This window comes from Panicum virgatum, chromosome 9K (genome assembly GCF_016808335.1).
Source record: "Panicum virgatum strain AP13 chromosome 9K, P.virgatum_v5, whole genome shotgun sequence".
Lineage (NCBI taxonomy): Eukaryota > Viridiplantae > Streptophyta > Magnoliopsida > Poales > Poaceae > Panicum > Panicum virgatum.
The window spans coordinates 48,963,259-48,983,591 of NC_053144.1; the positions used below are offsets into that span (position 1 = coordinate 48,963,259).

Here is a 20,333-nt window from a genome sequence, read left to right on the forward strand (position 1 = left end):
CGCGATCAATTTCTAAGGTGAAGCAAGAGTCTATGGGCTGGCGATAAAAAGAATCACGCGCCAATTTGGCAACGGTTTCACACCGAAACCGCAGCCGACATGGGCTGCTGCCCACCGATTCAGATCGTGTGTTTATCTCGATCGGTATTGCGAGCTGCGACGGCAAAATTTTGTCTGTACCAACAAAGCAGGCAGGTGGATGTCATCGTCACCCATGCGGCCATGCTTTCATCAGTTCGTGCAAATGGTACTAGGCTGTCAACGTCAGAGCTCTCCGAGGCTGCCAGAACTGACTGGACGAAGAAAGATGGAACAGTCAGGTTAAACTCCGCTTTCATAGTTCTTTCAAAAAAAAAACTCCGCTTTCATGTAGTAGTGATGATGCTACTTTTATAACCCGCAAGTCGCAACGGATTGGCCACAAACATAGGAAATTAGAACGTACAGGCGTAGGAAAACACCATAAACTGGGCGATTGGTAGCAAATTGGAAACTGGAAACGAAATTCTTCAACTCATTTCAGTACGTTTCATCGCTGTCTCAAGAGTCTCAATTCAGCTCAAAGGGGGCAGAACAACACATCACCACAGGAATTATAAGTTTTGGGGAACATCACTGAAAAATTCAGTACAGTCTATCTCGAGTCTCAATTCAGCTCAAGGGGGGTAAAAACGACCTTGGGAAAGGACTGACGAAGGGTCCTAATGGTCACTCGACCACACAAAATTTCGGTTATACAACACTTCGCTGCATACTAGAGCCCAAATTAAAAATAGGATCAGGCTACAAGCTGCAATCGCTCTAACATCCTAATGTGAGTAACCTCCACATCTACAGTCTCATCTCTGTGACCTGACCACCCTCCCATGCTGAAAACCCTTCCCCTTTGGGTATATAAGCACCGAGTCGACACACAGACCACCTTTTGTGTGTGTGCAGTCAATCTGCGCCATTGAGAACTTCAGTTTCATCAACTGGTCAGGCTTTGAGGCCACAAAATCACCTGCGTGGTACAAGACCCAGCTCCCGGGCTCCTCCAGGTAGCACTGAGACAATGCTTGCTGACCGTCGGAGGTTGAGAGCTGGAAGCGGACAGGCTTCTTATTCCAACCATGGACATGCTCTGAGCTGCAATGGCGGCGGCCAAAGCGTTCGTAGAACTTCCCAAGATGGACCCTGAAGTACAGGCTATAAGTTCCAACAGGAAAGCAGAAATCGACTTCACCAACCACCTCAAACCACCAGATTTGCTGAAGGTAAGCTACAGATTGGAACCTGCATGAAAAAAATTCGGTAGCTATTGGTCAGATATTTGATATCAGTAGTATGGTATCAGGAATTTATGAGCTACAATAAAAATACATTGGAAGATCGTGAATCCAAGATGACCCTAATTAAATGAGGCACCTGTAGTCAATACTATCTTCCAATGGAAGCTACATTATATTCCAATAATTATGATCAGAAATAAGCAATTATTTATTTAAATTCACACATCTTATATACTTAGGCAGCAGTCAATTTATACATATCCTAAAATTAGAACATGTAGGCAACCATATCTACCCCCCCCCCTCCAGAACAAATAAGCTTATGCATCCAATTACTAAATCATGTTTGAGAAAATAATATAAGTGAATGAAGTGCTTGATGAAGAAATAAGGAACAGGTCAATCACACCATGTGGAAATATCTTCAGCCCATTCCATCGCAATCATGCCACCATATCATCTTTTTAACAAAACTACCACACACTGAACCAACAAAACATCAGTAAATGTTATATCAAACCCCATATTCACCTTGATTCTGAAGTTGGCATGTGCTGCCAGTATCTTCTGTCGTCAATCCCAGTAATCACCAATGCTTTTGAGGACAGCACCATACAAATCATGCCTTTGTTCTTGTCCAGCCAGAATTCCTACAAATAGCAAACACGTAACACTTCAGCAAACCTGTTCATTTTCTAATTTCTATCCCATAAATATTATACTTCTAGTCCTAAAAAAAAAAGCAAGCTCCCTACATCGGAAGACTCGGGACAGAAATTCATATCATTTCAAGCTCTAAGATGCGTAAATCCCATATGGTCATATTCTAATTAATCATTCCCTGCCTCCAATTTGAGTTTACTCCGTACTTCTTCCCTTATCTCTTATTCAACTCAGGAAAAAAAATACTTGAGGGGTCGATACAAGGACAGGTTCAGTTTCGAGGACAGAACGGAAGACGAATTCAAGGATAACGGTTTGGAATCCTCCACACGACCACTCATAGTATAATTTTCAACTCACGCGACATTAAATCTCAGAAAGTCAAAAGGGGGAGAAGCAAAAGGTATCACCTTCTGGCCGTCACCGAAAGGCACAGGCTTGGAGAGCCTGGCGTAGATCTCCTTCTTCCCGGCCCGCCGCCGCCGCCGCCTTCCCTCCTCGCCGGTCCCGACGAACTCCATGAGGTATCGGTAGTTCTCCGGCAGCTTGGCCTCCCACACGAAGTCCGCCCCCGCCGCGCCGCGGAACGCGTGGTTGAGCCGCGCGAGCCGGCAGATCTCCGGCGGGTCGAGGCGGAGCAGCACCTGGGCGGCGCAGAGCTCCGGCAGGTCGCCCAGGCCCACAGCAGCAGGCCCGGCGGCGGCCGCCGCAGCAGCGCTGTCCGCCCCTCCCAGCAGGCCCGACACCCACGCCCCCATGCCCCCTCTCCGCGGCCTCCAGTCGCAACGATTTTCCTGCCCGGCCTCCGCAGATGGAACCCAACCAATCAATCCCCCCGAAAGCTCGGCTCCCGGATCAAGCTTCCTCCGCGAGCTCCTGGCTCCACGCCTCGCAGGACACCAATCCCCCAATCGCAGCCTCCGCCGATGGACTCCAAGGGAATGCCAATCGCCCGGGAAATCGCTTGACCCGTGTGTGCGGGCCGTCGGCCGTCGGCGAGATGAAAAAACGCTAGCTTCCGGGCCGGGGGAGCGGGGGGCAATTTAAAGAGGGAGGCGAGACGCCAAAATAGAACGAGGGGTCGCATCGCCTGGAGACTTCTACAATGCCCCCCGGGCCGCTTGGCCTCACGACGTAACAGTGCATACAGGCTGGAAAGCCCGCGGCAAGAGCTGCCCTTACCCAAAAGGTAGTTACTGCGACTAAATTGGGATTAAAAGGGATTCGGATCATGATAATGTGGATAGTATGTACACGTGGCGTACGTAGGTCCTCGCTTGATGTACGTACAAAACCAAAAGATTCTGAGAGTTTATGGGAACACATATACGTGGCTAACCCACCGATTTTGCTTTTGCCGTTTCTTTATGACACCTACCAAATTCGTTTTCCCCTTGCTCTTAATTTTTAATGCATGGTTTTTCTCATATTGTATGCTTCCTTAGAAAATGCTATATATTATGCTAGTAGTATTTTAAGAACGAAGCCCGTCACGTAAATTTCTAGGCACCGAGGAATGGGACGATCCAATATAATCAAGCAAGAGCTTTCCCTAGCAAAGTTAAGATTTGAGGTTTGGGGTTAAGCTTTTAGATGGGAGAGTTATAAAATTGTGAGATATGGACGCGAAGCTCACAGCAAGCTCACTCAAGTGATGAGGGTTGGTGGACGGGGCGAGACGCGGCTAGCGCGATGTTGTTGACATTAATGACGGATACTAGGTGTAACACCTGACTCGCGGACAGTCCGCTTGAGGCTGGCGGACAGTCCGCGAGGCATCGCCAGATATTTATCTAGACGGATGTGGGACCCGCTGGTCAGATCTCTCTTCCTCCTCATTTCGTCCAGAACCGAGCGACGCTAGACCGCTCGCCTCGACGTCGCCCTCTCCCCTCGATCTCCCTTCTCCGGCCATCCTAACTCGATTCCTTGCGTGAGTACCTTCCCTAGCCCCTCCTCCACTTTCCCAAACCTCCAGACCGGCTCCTCACGGTCGGAATCCTTCCCACCACCGCCGGACGCCATTGGAGGTGTTGAAGCTCAGTTCCACCGCCGATCCGCCTCTCCGGTCGCCCTCCACTCGAACCGACCGCGGGAATGGATTCGTGGTGAGTTTCTTATGCTTCACAGCCTTTTTCCCCTTCCATGGCGTGTCGCCGGAGTAGGAGTACGGCCGCCGCCGCCGTCGCCGCCATTGCTGCCGCCTGGGGCGAGGGTTAGAAATTAGGTGTCGCGAACGGTCCGCCTGGGAGGCGCGGACGGTCCGCCGGTCAGGTTAGTTTTTGTCCAGAGGCGATGTTGCCTCTGGTTGTCTTGCAGGATTGATTGCGGACGGTCCGCTATAAGGGAGCGGACGGTCCGCCGTTGAGGCTTGAATTTGTTCCAGAGACGATGTCGTCTCTGGAGGTTCGTAGGGGTGAACTGCGGACGGTCCGCCACTTGGGCGCGGACAGTCCGCAGTAGAGTCTAGGAAATTGTCCAGAGACGGTTTCGCCTCTGGTAGATTGAGTACTTGAACTGCGGACGGTCCGCCAGGGGTGGCCGGACAGTCCGCAGGTAGAATGGGAAAGAGTTCCAGAGACGTTGTTGCCTCTGTCGGGTTGGTAGGATAGTACGGCGGACAGTCCGCCACTTGGGCGCGGATAGTCCGCAGGGTATTTTAGTTAAAGTGAACTAGTTACATTTTTGGGCTGCACTCATTTATTTCATATGCATACGTGTAGCATCCGCTTCTGAGGGCGCCGTCTTTGAGGTGATCGCGGCACCACACGAGCAAACGACGCAAGCCCAAGAAGAGAGGTGTGAGCACCCGGCCCAAGGCCCGTCTGACCCCAGTGTTGAGCAGCAGACGCAAGGCAAGCCCCGGTGCACATCCTAGTATTTTAAATTATGACACCTATGTATGTTTCTACTACTGGTGCATTAAGTTCAGAAATTGTTTGGAACCCTAGTTGCATGATCCATAGGATTCCCTGAGTTATACTAGCATGTATAAGACGATAGAAGTGCTAAGCTTAATGTTACCGGTAGAAGACGAGTGGTCTCCTGCACTCGCGAGATGTAGGATGTTAGGAGCCGAGTAATTTCCGGTTACTCGCGAGATACGTTATTATCTTTATATAATTCAGTATGTGAGATTTGTTTCGAAATGAATATGGAAATGTGAGACCGGGCGGGGATGATGGATAGGTATGGCAGCAGGACAGGGTTCCTGGGTGTCTTAGCCCCGTCTGTGTCGATTAAGGACCGGTGGATGTGGCAGTGCTGATCGGGGATTGAACTGTACTAACCGCATGCCGGGAGTAGGAGGTAGTCGAAACCGGTAAGCTGAGTACTGCCTTGCTTCGAAAGTACAGGAACCCGCACCCAACTCCTGGGGCGAGTCGAGTAGTCGCGGAGAATTGGGATGCATGTGTTTACTTTTGGTGGTCTCACGTTGAGCTCGGCTGACCATATGTCGTTGAGCTGGTTCCTGTAGTTCGAGGCGGGGAGGGGAATGGTTGGTATGTATAGTCCGACGGGGCAAATACGTGCCGTGTTGGTTAGGTCCACCTTGCAAGGTTAAATCGGATCGATTCGCCGTGTCTCGCGGTTATGAGGGCCTTGGTCTCTTTGTCACACCGTAGCAAAAATGTAGAATGTGAGTTAGGTATGTTCATATAAAATATTGAGCTCATCAAATTATTTGCTTGCATCACCATGATTGCTATAGTAGGTCTTTGCAAATATTAGATGAGAGCTAATTCATATAGAATCTGAAGCTAAAATAACGAAAGTAAGGAATTACTTTAGTTGCTTTTTCTGCAAAATAACCACCAGCCAAAAGCCTTGCATGTCTAGATATGTGGGCTAAGTTATACCCACTGGTCGGGTAAGCCTTGCTGAGTATTAGTATACTCAGGGTTTGTTGCCACAATATTTTCAGGGCACGCAGACGTAGACTTCTGCCCCTGCTGCGCCAAGTTCATCCGCCGGGATGCAGAGGGATGGGTGGTTGTGGAGCCGGACGTTTAGTTAGGGATCTCCCTAGGGCTCACTTTTGGTAGCTGTAGGCCCCTTTCCTCTAGATGAACCAGGATTTCAGTATTGTAAAGTTTGTGAATTATGTATTTATTCAAACTCGGTTTGTAAAACTTAGGGTCAAGTTCTATGTATATTTGTTGTATATTCAATTATGTGTCGTGCTTGTACCATCTGCGCCCACCTTCGCGTGGGACTATCGGTGATGTTTCGATCGGGACGTGGGTTGAGAAAGGATCGCCAAATTAAGCCGTTAAGCTAATGAGCCCGATGTGTTCAAATGACGGCCATTACGCTTAATTTGAGTTTTAATTTGGCGGTTCCGTCACACTAGGCAGATAATCAATTTGAAGTATTATTTTACTAAGAACGTTGGTGTGGAGTAGCGCCAGGGGCCAAGCCACCGGTGTCAATTTCATGGACACAGTGTCAGCTACTTAGATAAACAGTATGAAACAGTTATTTGCTATTGATTTTGCAGCAAGTCGTCAATGTCACCAAAGAACAATGGCTTCACCTAGCTCCGCTCCTGAGTAGCGCCGCAGTGTCCCATGAAATCCTATCTATGCCACAATAATACAATATGATGGTATCGATAATTAAAATCATGGTCCACGAGAGATGAAGAGAGAAGGAAGCACATTTCATTTACTCCACCTAAAATTTTTAATGTAGTATATGCTCAAAGTACGAACCTAACATTTTGATTTTGAAAAAAAAAGAACAGGAAAACATAAATTTAGCCGATCCAAAACCAGCGTCGTTTTCGTGCAAATTGGGAGATTAGGTGTGGTGTGATGTCACCAATGCATCAATCATCCCAATCACCAGGCTTAAGCTAATCCTGAACCCAATCGGGCAATCCCCGACTTAATCTTAGCCCTGTTTAGTTGTCTTTAAAATTCCAAAATTTTACAAGATTTTTCATCGCATCGAATGTTTCAACACATGCATGAAGTATTAAATGTAGCTAAATAAAATTAACTAATAATACAGTTTGTCTACAATTTGCGAGATGAAGCTTTTGAGCCTAATTAATCTATGATGGGATAATAATTACCAAATATAAATGAAAATGCTACAGTACTTTACGCCCAAAAAATTACGCATCTAAACAAGACCTTAGCATTCCTCACTACTTTTATGGCCACCCCACCCCGACGGTAACCCCTACGCCTCGGGAGGAGTTTTTTTTTTGTGGACGGGAATCCCGGCAGTAGCGTGGCCGCCGGACAGGACAAGACCCAGTGGCGGAGGGCCGAGTGTGGCGAGGTGTGGCTCTCGCCATACCTCGGCCCGGCCCATAGTGGGAATATACATCGGCCCATGAAGAAAGTCCGGTTTACCTCCCTGACCCTAGCAGCCGCAACTTTTGTCAGTTCGTCCTAGTCGTCCCCGCTGCGCACCGAGGCGCCGCGCGCCCGACGCCCTCGCCTAGATCCCGGCTCCCTGCAGCGGCGCCCTCGCCCTCCGCCCCTCCGGCCCCGATGCGCCTGGGCACCTCGCTGCCTCCCCGGCTCCCTGCTGCATGCTGCAGTGGCGTGCCGGCGCCCACGCCCTCCGGCCTTCATCCCCGGCTCGGCGCCTCAGCGGCTCCCCGTGTCCGCGCCGTGCCTGGGTGCCTCGCTGCCTCCCCGGCTCCCTGCAGCGGCGCGGGCGCAGCTGGCAGCCCCCTCTCTGGCTCCCCGCAGCGCCGCTGCGGCCTCCGGTACTCCCTCCCCTCATCCCTCTGCCGCTTACCCTCTCCCTCCATCCCTTGGTCACTTTCAAATCTCAATTACAGAATTACTCACTCACTACAGCAGAAACTAGGGAAGGGAAGTCAGCCGCCGGCTCAAGCTCCATGGAGCAACAACCAAGCTCTAGCAGAAAAGAGAAAAGAAAGGCACAAGGAAGAAGTGAGAGAAGTAGTGTTTTTTGGGTGTTGTATAGGATTGGGAACTTAAACTAATTTACTTTAATGTGAATTTGACTATTTATTTCAGATCTAAAGAGCTATTTTAGTCCATTCGGATCCAGTAGCACAAACCCAAGCACTCATCTGTTGTAAAAGAAGGATCAAAATATTGTTGAGGCCATGTCTTTGGTTATTGACGTGAAAACACGTTTGAACAATTTGAGAAGCGAAGGTTATGAGACACTACTTGAAGAAGTCAAAACATTTTGCCAAGAAAATGATATCCCAATACCAAATATGGAAGATAGTGTACCAAGATTTGGTAGATCAAGGAAAGGATGGAGAAACAACATCACTCAAGATCATTACTTTCGTGTTGATACCTTCTTTGCTACCATAGATTACTTTCGTGTTGATACCTTCTTTGCTACCATAGATGCTATCACAACAGAGTTTGATCATCGATTCAGTGAGGTATCATCGGAATTACTTACTTGCTTTGCTTGCCTTGATCCTAGAGATTCATTCTCTAACTTTGATGTGAATAAACTTGCTCGCCTCACGGATATATATTTGTATGATTTTTCTTTTGATGACCGGAAAAGAATAAGAGACCAGTTAGAAACCTTCATTATTCATGTTAGAAGAGTTGATGCATTCAGAACTTGTTATGACCTTGCAAGCCTAGCAATGAAAATGGTTGAACTTAAGATGCATGAAATATTTCCCTTGGTCTATCGCCTAATTGAGCTGGCATTGCTGCTACCAGTAGCAACTGCACCAGTTGAAAGAGCCTTTTCTGCCATGAAGATTATTAAAACTGAGTTGCGGAACAAGATGTCCGATGGTTGGCTTAATGACTCGATGGTGGTGTATATTGAGCGGGAGATATTTAAAGGAATTGATCTTGAATCTATCAGGAAGTCTTTTCAGAAGAAAAAAGATAGAAATATGCAATTGCCAAAGTCTCCTAGACGCAACTAACAATAAATATACCGGTATAACTCTATACTCTAATTGTGTATCTTATATTACATTTAATATTTTAACTCTAATATTTCGTTACTAATTTATGTTTTCTCTTTGTTTGATAGTTTCTTTGGTCCAATTGTTGATTTGATGCGTACTTTACGTGTTTTTCTTCATTTGAGGTACTTCTAAACCATATTTTTATTGTGAACCTTTATTTCTGTATAATATTTGAACATAATCTAGTAATCCACCACCACACCTAAAATTTTCGGCGTCCTCCGCCACTAACAATACCGCCACGGTTATTCTAAAGCGGAGCTCGACCGGACGTGCCGCCGTGCAGAGAGGCAGCGTGTGCCCTGTAGCGGCGGTGCAACGGCGCGAACGAAACGGGGGGAGACGTGGCGGGCGCGCGCTCCGGTCCACAGTGGAAGGAGGAAATGAAGGAGCAAATATACTGTTTGGCACTGTAGATACACTGTTTAGTACTGTAGACAGAGAGGGCGTGGGAAATGAGGAGAGAGCAAATTTGCTCTTGCTCCCTCCGCTGTGGTCAGCCTAAGCTTATCTCGAAGGATCGGGTGGAGAAGAGGGTCCATCACGGTCCCGGCCGGTGGGGTAGGTGGCGCGTGCGTCCCTGTGGCTACAGTGAACTGTGAGAGGAGATGCCCCCAGCCGCTACAGTGCATTGGGAGGGGAAACGCCACCAGCGCTGGCTTTGTTCGAGCCGAACAGGGTGTTAATCGCTCCACGGTGTGCCCGAGCTGAAATCTAAAGGCTCCGGCCGTGGGATGGAGAGGCCGAGGATTTCTTGTGCCAGAATAAAGTGCGGAAAAAAAAACCGAACCGTGTCGATCGACTTCTTTCTTGCTACAGATCGATCGCCCGACGTGTACCTACAGGATGCATGATTTAGATTACTTGGAGGGAGGCGCTGCCACGAGTGCGGCACGTGGAAGGCCACGGGCGGACCCGGTAGGCGTGCGGCACATCAACTCTTTTCCGACTATTATTGCTGCGCTAATCGTGCTTAGGCTGATCGTCTCGCAAAAGTTTATCCACGAAGCAGACCAAACTGCCGGCCGAATTACCAGTTCACCACCTGCTGCATTGTTACCGCCGCCCCGTTGGCCGTTGCGAGCAATGCACGCTCGCGGTTAACCAACGCTGACCAAGCGGAGCCTACGAGAAACGTATGGTAAAGGTCGTCAGCGACTCGGTTCATCGTCAGCTCACAGACGACGACACGTCACCCGCACGTCCACCGGCGAAATCCCTGCCGGGCGGGCACTTTTTCGCTTTAACACCGCACCGCCCCGGAGGGAGCAGCAAGTAAACATCATCGGAAGAGCTCTCTGCTGGCACGAGATCGAAGGGGGGGATCTTTTTCTTGCTTTCCCCCCAGCGAGCCCGCCGCGACACACGCCGCAATCATGCAGCCAGACCAGGGTCCGCGTCATCCGTCGCACGAACGTTCCCTCTCGCCGTCGCCGGCGGGGCCCGGCCCGGCCCTTGCGCGAGGAGATAAGAGCGGAGCCGCCGCGTGCACCAGCAAATATCCTGTCGGCGCACCGTCTCGCGGCGGCGCACGCAGCCGGGGCGTGGATCCGAGTCAGCACGCGCGCGCCGGCCCGTGGGAACGCGAGACGTGGCGGCCGCTGTTTTGGCGGGAGGGAAACGGATCGGAATAGTACACAGCGCATGCGGTGATTTCGGAGGGATTTATTTATGGGAATAGTATTAATGTATACTCTGACCGGAATAGTCTTTTTTCTTGGCGGCTCCGAGAGCACATTTCCTAAGGTGTTTGGTGAAAACATGCAGGGCGGAAAATGAATATGGTATCTTGTCGGAAAACAAAGGTCCAGAAGTTTTTCCAAGCAAGTGGTCTCCGCGCCGCGCTCCCCCTGTCGACCACCACCGAGGTTGCTGGTGATTGACCGGGGGACGGGTTCACCGTTGACTGCTCCACCGGCAGTCCGGCACACAGCGACAACCTGACAGCAGACAGACTAGCCGGCTTTCGGCCACCGCGTCCGTACGGCGCCGCGGCTTTGATTCGTGAGCTCATCACGTTATCACGTGGTGACTCAGCTCCAGCACAAGCTAGGGCATCTCGCAGCAGGGGCGTGGGTGGAATCCAGTTGGACCATCACGTTTTGCCGTGGGCGCGCGCATCCGCGTCACACAAATCTCTAGCCAAGAATGGACCACGGGCCACACAGCTAACGCCCCGTTTAGGTCGCGAAAATTTTTGGTTTTTGACACTGTAACACTTTCGTTGTTATTTAGTAATTAATGTTCAATTATGGATTAATTAGGTTTAAAAGATTCATCTCATGCTAATCAATTAGACTATATAATTAATTATTTTTTCAACTATATTTAATACTCCATTTATGTGTATAAACATTTGATGTGACGGGAACTATAGAAATTTTTTTGAAAACTAAACGGGGCCTAAGCTCGGCGCGCCCACGTATACATCCTGTAGGTAAACGGGTAGGCTACGCTAGCATCACTACCGCATAAACCCAAGATACTTGCGAGTAGAAGATCATATATCGTTACCACTAGACGCGCAGCGCAGCGGAAGAAGTCGCGCGTCGATGTAGAGGAAGTAGTCGATCACGTCCCACGAACCGAGCTCCTCGTACTTGATCCCAGCAGCCGATCAGCGCAGCAGTCGCAGCAGCGCCTCCACGGAGTCCACACGTACGGGGATGAAACGCCGGGCGTCGGTGTGCTAGCACCGCACGCACGGCAAGGGCGGCGGCCGAGAGAGAGGGAGGGGCGGCGGCTAGGGAGGTGGCGCGGCTCAGGTCATCGCCCCCCTAGCCCCTCCCTCATATATATAGGGCGTACTAATGGGCTTCTATCTCATAGGCCCATTAGTAACCCTAATCCCTCTTGGATCAATATCCACTTGGGCCTTTAAACCGTATTGTGATGATGGGCTCTTGGGCATATCACCAACACATCCAACCGCGGATTCAACCAACTCCAATGAAAGTGCTTATATAAAATTATGAATGCGCCTATAAGATTATTTCTTACCGGGAAAAATCAAGAAAGACATTTGTACTAAGAGCATGTGGCGTCAAAACATATGCTTTTATTATGGTTGAGAGGTGGTTGTTGAGGGATACGCGCTTCTTCGTTTCTTCCACGAGAACACTAATAGGGTCCGTGTCATCAGTACATGCGCCGTGCATTATGCGTTGCTCGAATTGGCCAGGCGGAATTTCTTAAAGACAAGTGACGCGGTTGTTAGTTAGTCCAATGATACTAAATCACAATAGTAACACCAACTGTTTTTTGCTGAGCGCCTCACTGAAGTGTCGAACGGCAGTGACACAAATTGTTAGATTGTACTAAGAGTAGTATTTATACTAACCTTAATCGCCGACAGGGTTATAGTACGTGTACTACTGGCGGCCGATTCGGCGGGCACTACCTGATTGAACGACAGGCTTGGGAGTGGGAGGCACTATACCTTACCTAGTGCGCGCATGGCGGCATGGGGGGCAGAGAGAGGCCACGAGCCGCACGTCCACAACCACATAACCACCGGACACCGGTTCATCAACAGCGACGGCCTCCATAGTTTGGCGAAAAGATATGGTAGTAGAGGCTCTCTTGTTTAATACCAGTGCAAAAATGGTGCTAGCTTGAGTCCTTGAGAAAGAACACGGCATGCGGCCGGCCAAACGGTAGCCGCGACAACACGCTCGAGTTTTATGCGATACGCCGTACGTCGCCGAGATATTTCGATCTATCGCTGGTACAGGAGCCAGCCAGCCGAGTTAAAAACGAGCGTGCACGGATCAGTACGCATCTCGGCAACCGGACAAAGCGGTCGTACGTCCGCTTATCAAGGGGTGATGGACCGGCCGATCCGGCGATCCGCGTCCGTCCAGACCCGCCAGCCTGCGCAAGTTGATGAATGATGAGCCCGGGCAGAGGCGGATGGCTAATTGGCCACGCCTGCACGCCAGCTGAGCTCCAGCCGCGGTGGTGGACCGTACCTCCTCCGGTCCCGGTCCAGCCGATGATAAGCCCGTCCCGCGGCTCAGAGCCGGCGCGCGTGTCTGTCGCGCAGTATGGTAGGCGTGGTTGTGATAAGGAGGCGAGGCTCTCGGTCGTCGTGGCGCGGGCTGCGGCCCGGCCTAGTGCTGCCGACCGATGGAACGCCGGGCGCCGAGTGCGATCGAGCCACAACTGCCGTGCATCTGCTTTCTAAATTTGTTATGGCGATGAGCATGGGGTAGGTAGTACTACTACTACTACTACTAGTAGGTGTCACGCACACAGCGCATACATCCTCCGTTTTAAGAAACCCCATCGCGTAAGGCGCTTATAATTGTGCTTATTATTACCAGCTAGTAGTATTCTTTAGACAAATTGTGGTTGCAAGTGAGAAAGCATGACATGTCGCCAACCGCTAAGAGACAATAACAAGAGTCTAGTTGATATGTGCCTCTTCGTTTCCTCTACTACAAGATGCATGCAAGCCGCCATCACATCGACCACCAATAGTATGATAAACTCGTTATAATCTACCTGGGAATTATGAGTAGTAGGCTAGTAGCACACTGCACATCAGTACATCACTGTGGCTTGCGTTGCTGTACTTAGACGGTCAGCATAATCTTCCATAGTTCCATGACTCCGGCCGGCCTCATGACAAGGAGGTCGCGCGCGGATGGCGCAGGCACCTCGCCGTGCGGCATGATATTTACAGCCCAGGCATCAACGAAACATTTTGTTTGGGAAACACATGCACGGCTCGCCAAGCTCAGGCAGGTTTTTTAACGCAAAGAAACCGTTGGGTCGCGGCGAATTTTAACGGGTCTGGCGAGTTAGCGAGCGCGCGCCAAGATCAGGACTAGCGAGCGATTTGGGACAGATATTAACTCTTTCCTCTCTTTTTTCATCGGTGCGCATTGTCTTTTTGGCTTCTTCCCCACGTTGGTTTAATTTCGATTGGAAAGGTCCCACCGGTCCCACCACACCTGGAGGGGTCCCACCACACCGCGTGGAGGGGATAGCGCGCCACCCCATGAAGTTCCCGTTTCCTTTGTAACTTCTACGAAATATATAAATTATGCTGCTTCTGTAGTAAAAGTTATACTAAAAAGAGTTCATACATTATAATATTATCGTCCAATTTGGTGAGTACGAGCATCGTTAATTGCTTGGAGAAAAAGAATTTATAAACCATTTCAGCATTTCACATCACTTGGCATGTAAATGTTGTTCTATGAAGTTATATCTCTAAATTAGATACGATCAATAATCTATGCGTATAACTTATGTGAAAGATATGTAAAAAGTTACCCGCAAAAAAATATATGTAAAAAGTTAATCTTGCAATTTAACTTATTGACTGCCCAAAATTATTTACACAACTTATTCATGACAAATATAAATACAAAAAATCTTTTAGCCAAACTTTTTGACATGATACAAATTTATCTACATAACTTACGCACAAAAACTATATGCAATAATCTCTACCTAACTTATTGACACGCATAAAAATATTTGCACATAACTTATAATTGGTACAAAACAGATATAAATTTTGTGTCTAATATATAAGAGGCGAGAAAGAGATTTCCTCGCCATCATGAATTAACGCCAGACTGAGCGGGGCCCACGTGAATAAGAAAATGAAAAATGAAATGCAAATGCGGCCGCGCGGGATCAAGCAGCGGGCCGAGACATCTCGGGAAAAGCGGAGCTATGTTGAACCGATCGCTGGAATTGAAACGAGCGAGTGTTAAGGCCCAACAGTTCTTTATATGTAAACGCAAAAACACATTAAACGCATTATTTTACAATAGAATCTTGCTAATTTGAAGTACTAAATGAAGTCTATTTACAAAATTTTTTATATAGATGAGCTGTAAATCGCGAGACGAATCTAATGAGCCTATTTAATCCATGATGTGCAACAGTGATGCTACAGTAACCATCCGCTAATTATTGATTAACCATGTATTAATTAGCATCATTAGATTCGTCTCGCGATTTACAACTCATCTATGCAAAAAGTTTTGCAAATAGACTTCATTTAGTACTTTAAATGACCAAAATTCCTTTGCAATTTTTTTTTGCAAAATGAACTAAACAGACCCTAAATTGGATTTGCGAATTTTAACCCGGTCGCCAGCTCATGCGCTTCGGACCATCCCAACTTCCCAGGCGCGTGTACGAGAAATTTCACGGCGACAAGCGGTGCCCCAACGCGGCAACGCCGGCCCAACCGCGTCGTCCCTCCCTCGCGTTGATTCGTTGGTTCCATTCCACCCGCTGCTGCCGCAGGCACACCCATCCATCCATCACCCATCACCTGGCTGGTCCAGCCGCCGCCGGCACTCCCGGTCCCATGTCCACCTCGAACCGCGTCACGTCATCATACGGCTCGTCATGTGTTTACGGGCTGGCCGTCACGGTCCTTGGTGTCGCACCTCCGTGGCATGAATATTATGATCGGACGTCGACGCATCGTCCCGTTCCCAGTGCGGTGCACCTGCTGCGAACTCGCCGAGATATTTCACCACCGCAGGGTAACATTCACGTACGTCACGCGTCCGGACAGGGCGCGAGCCAACAAAGGCACCCGTACACGGTACACTTGCCAAACGCCCAAACCTACCGACGATCCGCCCGCTGTCCGATCGGTCCAGATCCGACACGACCGGCCCCTGCAGTTTGTCCCCGCGCGCGCAGCTGAGCTGAGCTGATCGGACGAGGAGACGCCACGGCGGCTGCACGGCTGAGCTGACGCCTGACGGGACGCGACGTGCGGGGAGCACGGCCAGCAGCATGGACGGCCGGATCGGACCGCCGCCGATGATAAAGCCTGTGTGGCCGGCCGCGACCGGCGCGCGGTGATGGCGATAAGGAGGCGCGCGGGTGCTCGATCGCCGCACCCGCATCTCATCACCAAGACACCAACCCCCGGTTGCGCGTGGAGCACAGCAAGGAGGACGGCGCGGGGCTGTGTGGTCTGTTGGTGGCACGGTCCCTTGGCCAGCCTGTCCCGGGTACCGCTGGGTCCCGGCCTTTCTGCGCTCGGCGAGCCGCGGGGAGCGCTGGGCTGCGCGGCCTGTCGTGAACCGGGCGGACGCGTACCGCCGGTAAAGAGACGGCGGGGGGCGGGCCAATTCCGGGCTCGTCCGGTCGTCCTCCTCCGCGTCCTCGTCGAGAGAGATGGACTCGACCAGACTGCTTGAGCAGTTGCAGTTCCCTCCCCCGTCAGGACGTTGAAGAGTTGTTCAAGTCGCGGCTGGGTGCGACTTATCCATGGGGCGCGCTTCAGCAGCGAGGAAGGAAGATTATACTTCAGGAGAAAATGGGCCATGGAACTGACGAGCAGAAAAGCGCTGTGGTCGGCCTGCATCGCGCTGTGCCTCCTGCTCTGCTGTCCACACACCTCAACAGATGGGCTGGGCTACAGCAAGGCCGTGACTGTCCATGACGCCTCGGACCATTTCGTGTGTGTTGGAGTAATGGGCTTGGCCCATTACTTCTAAAGTATTAAAAGAATTTAAAGCCCACTATTAATGCTAGGGAATCAATGCTTAATTCCGTACCGGGAATTGAGGAGGATCTCAACCGATTTGAAAAGGTGGACTTCGTGTACACCACTTGTGAAGCCGGTAAGAGGAGGACGGTGAACCACACGCGCGCGCGCTCGCTCGCCGCGCCGGGCCGTGGCGCGGCCGGACGGGCGGTGCGCTGCGCGTGCGCGTGCAGGTGCAGGTGCTGGTGCGACATGATGTGCTGAGATGAGAAGGATGTTTTGCAGTAAAGAGTATTAAAACAGAGGGCGCATGCGCGTGCGCGGCCGGACGTGACGTGCAGGTGCCGGTGCGGTGCGGTGCGGTGCGGTGCGGTGCGGTGCGACGTGATGTGCTGAGATGAGAAGGATGTTTTGCAGTAAAGAGTATTAAAACAGAGGGTTAATGTCGTCACTAATGACCGGACATTAAAACTATGTCCAGGTTCGTTGAACCTGAGGCACATTAACTGCCGCTCATCAAAGCCATTCATGATGTCCAGGTTCGTTGAACCTGAGGCATATCGTGCCTATATAAACCAGCACCCTCTCCTCTCATCCTCACTCATCTCAAGCACTCATCCAGGTACTCCTCTTCAGGAGACCTCTCCCTTCTCCCTCAGCCGCTTTCTGCCCCCCACCGCTAGCACTGCGCGCACAGGTCTAGCGAGAGCAGGGCCTCCGGAACCTCTGCTCGCTGAAGGTCCTACACGGGACGCGGGCAATTAGGTTTTTGGGAAGCGTCTTGACGCGACTGCTCGCTCCCTGAACGACTCCTTCGTCTACTTCCCTCTCATCCTCACTCATCTCAAGCACTCATCCAGGTACTCCTCTTCAGGAGACCTCTCCCTTCTCCCTCAGCTGCTTTCTGCCCCCCACCGCTAGCACTGCGCGCACAGGTCTAGCGAGAGCAGGGCCTCCGGAACCTCTGCTCGCTGAAGGTCCTACACGGGACGCGGGCAATTAGGTTTTTGGGAAGCGTCTTGACGCGACTGCTCGCTCCCTGAACGACTCCTTCGTCTACTTCCCGGCGTAACCGCTCGTGCGAACGACTACTTCGTCTACTTCCCGACGTAACCGTTCGTGGGACTGCACTGCGAACATCTTCCTGCATCGACATAGTTCGGCTACTTCGAGCAAGACCAGTCGAATAGCATGTCTATTCCAGCTGGTAACGGCGCAACCGGTGCCTCCGGCACTGGTCCCGCCTTGGGGTACTTACTAAACCTACTTTGGTTTAATTCTTTGTTCATGCTTATTAGTGAGAATAACATGAACACATGCACATATTTTGTACACACATTATCACTCATCTATATCATAAAATTGATATTAATATTTAGAATTAAAATATACCGAAAATTGCCTAGATATCTAACAGTGTGTCTGCTCACTTTATCGGCTCAGGTGTAGTGAGGCCTCTCGTAGCTTATTTCTCCTGGGCCATGGCCTAAGCTTATGTACTCATACGTGCTCCCGAGAAAAATAAACTGTAAGAGCGTCAAGATGGACCAGCAGTCCGTTCAAAAAAAGAAAAAAGAAAAGAAAAGATGGACCAGCAGTTGTACCGTGCCGGCGAGGCGACCTCCTGACCATCCTCGCCGCCGCGATATGCTCTGCGCCGCGTCCTACTGCCTGGGGATATACCTGGGATCGGATTGGCATCCAAAGTCCAATAGTGTGAATCCAATTGGAATCCATCCAAAATCAGCATCCATCCAGTCCAATCCTAGCAATTAGTCTCTGAAATCCAATCCAGTCCAATCCTATTCCATTTAATCCAAATCCATCCAATACCATCCAAAATCCAAGTATGAAGAAGGAGCCACAAACAAGCAGCCGCAAGCACAATATCTGGACGTCTTCCTCTGACCACGACAAGCTCCCCGGCAAGGAGCTGATGCTGTGAAGCATCTCGCCATCTCCAACCACGTAGACTTCTTGCATGACCGTGCCCCGGGGGCGCGCAGCCTCGGCTCCCTGAACCGACGGTCCACATCGCCGCCGCTGTCACCCACGGTCTCTACACGCAGCGCGCCCAGCGCCACCGTGCACCGTCAAGACGTCGCATCCGCCGCCGACATGGCCGCCGAGCGCAACTCCGCTGGTGAAGCAAGAGACACGGAGGGACGCGGAGGGTCGCCGGGCGCCTTGCCGCTGCTTCCGGATCTCGGCCAAGTACCTTGCCGCATCCGGATCTTGGACGGGCGCCTTGCTGCGTCGAGGCCGGTTGCCTTGCAAGCGACAAGAGGCGCGGAGGCCGGGAGAGAGATGCGCGCGGCGGCGGCGGCGGCGGCGGCTGGGGCTCGGGAGAGGATTTGCGTGCGGCGCGGCGGCGGCGGCCGGGACTCGGAAGAGTATTTGTGTGCGGCGCGGCGACGGCCGCCGGAACCCGAAAGAGGATATGCGTGCGGCGCGGTGGCGGCGGCAGGACCTGGAGAGGATGTGCGTGCGGCGCGGCGGCGGCTGGCGAGACCCGGAGACGAGATGCGTGCGGCGCGGCGACGGCGGGGGAGATGTGCGTGCTCCCCGTCGAGTCCAACAACGCATATGGATTATTCACTTTTTTTCCAATAAGATCCAATCCTAATTAATCTAATGCAATGGATATCCATATCCAATTAAATCCAAATCCAATAGAATTCGTGGGCCAAAATCCAATTGGATTTGGATTTAGCCCAATCCATTTCCAGGACTACCTGGGGATATGACACAACACAACAGCCGCGCCACGTCATCCTGCAGGAGCGACGGCTCCCGCACGGCCGACGCCGACGAGTCGCTCGACTTCGAGGCCCACCACCACGCCGCCGAGAGCGTCGGGCTGTCCGTGTCCGCGTCGTCTGCGACGGCCGGCGCACGGCGGACATTGTGCGGCACCGGGGCGGCGCCCGCGAGCCGGGGCGTGGCGCGGACGGGGGAACCAGGTCCCTGCTTGCGGCCTGCGGAGGCTGCCGTCGCCAGCATTAGGTGTGCCCGCGTCGCTATCCACGGGCACGGGCTCCGGCTCCGTTCGTGCGTACCGGGTCGTCCCGGCCACTCCGCCACACCGGTCTCGACGACGGAGCTCATCGTGAGTTCACGGCTCTGACAACAATCTCGATGACATGATCGTCGTTTCATCCATTCGGAATTCAAAACTGCCATTTGGTGCTCTTTCCGTTCCCGTTAGGTCATTGATGGATGATTAGGAGGATCTATGGGAACATTTTCTTTGCGGGTATATGTGGCAGAACCAGTTTGAATTACACCAATTCAAGTGCACTAAGCACCTAAACACACCTTAATTGATATACTCACTGGTCTGCCGGGTAACATCCCGATAAAACCACTGAATATCCGATCGAACCACAAGTATACATCCCGCACGAAGGTGAGTCAGAGATACATCAATTTCCATAATATTTCACATCATATTGGTAGCGAAATATGTTACATCAGAATTTAAAGCCCGAAAGTTGAAGAACTTTAAAGAGGTTTTACAGAAACTAAGTGTAAAAGAGAAGTTCTGCAGCGGAAAAGTAAAACACGACTATATACAAACGTCGTAGGGTAGATATCATGATAAGCCCGAACATGACATCATTCAGCTGATTTATTGCTGGTCGAAGATGGTTCCCATTCCATAGACCAGCCAGGAGGTAAAATACTAGGCCAAGTCATACTAGTGTTGTGATTATCATAGGGCATTCCTGAAAACAAGGTCACAAGCAAGACTGAGTATATTAATACTCAGCAAGAATGACCCGTCTAAGGGTATAACATAACACTTTAACTAGACATGCAAGGATTGTGAAGGTTCTGGAGTTTCTTTTGCTGAAAAGTAACAGAGAGTATGTCCTTAATTTCAAGTTTTAGCTTTCAGATTCTAGTTTCATTAACCATTCTAGGTTTGCACCTATCTATTCAAGCATGGTAGAGAAAACTATTTTCATCCAAC

The 20,333-nt window shown here is 50.8% G+C and overlaps 1 protein-coding gene across 1 annotated transcript; it reads right to left on the reverse strand.

The window, feature by feature from the left end:
* Positions 1-523: 523 nt before the first annotated feature.
* LOC120651909 (F-box protein PP2-A13-like) lies at positions 524-2,981 on the reverse strand. Its single transcript, XM_039929545.1, has 3 exons — positions 2,345-2,981; positions 1,803-1,921; positions 524-1,275 (listed from the first exon to the last, which is right to left on the reverse strand). Exons 1-3 carry the CDS (start codon positions 2,690-2,692, stop codon positions 840-842), a joined length of 903 nt encoding a protein of 300 aa, XP_039785479.1. The 5' UTR covers positions 2,693-2,981; the 3' UTR covers positions 524-839.
* Between the last annotated feature and the right edge of the window lie 17,352 nt (positions 2,982-20,333).

Coding starts and splice junctions, on each gene's coding strand:
- LOC120651909 (XM_039929545.1), bottom strand. CDS start 2,692: ATGGGGGCGTGGGTGTCGGGCCTGCTGGGAGGGGCGGACAGCGCTGCT. Junction 1,922..2,344: donor CTTTCGGTGACGGCCAGAAG/GTGATACCTTTT, acceptor TGCTATTTGTAG/GAATTCTGGCTGGACAAGAA. Junction 1,276..1,802: donor ATGCCAACTTCAGAATCAAG/GTGAATATGGGG, acceptor TTTTTCATGCAG/GTTCCAATCTGTAGCTTACC.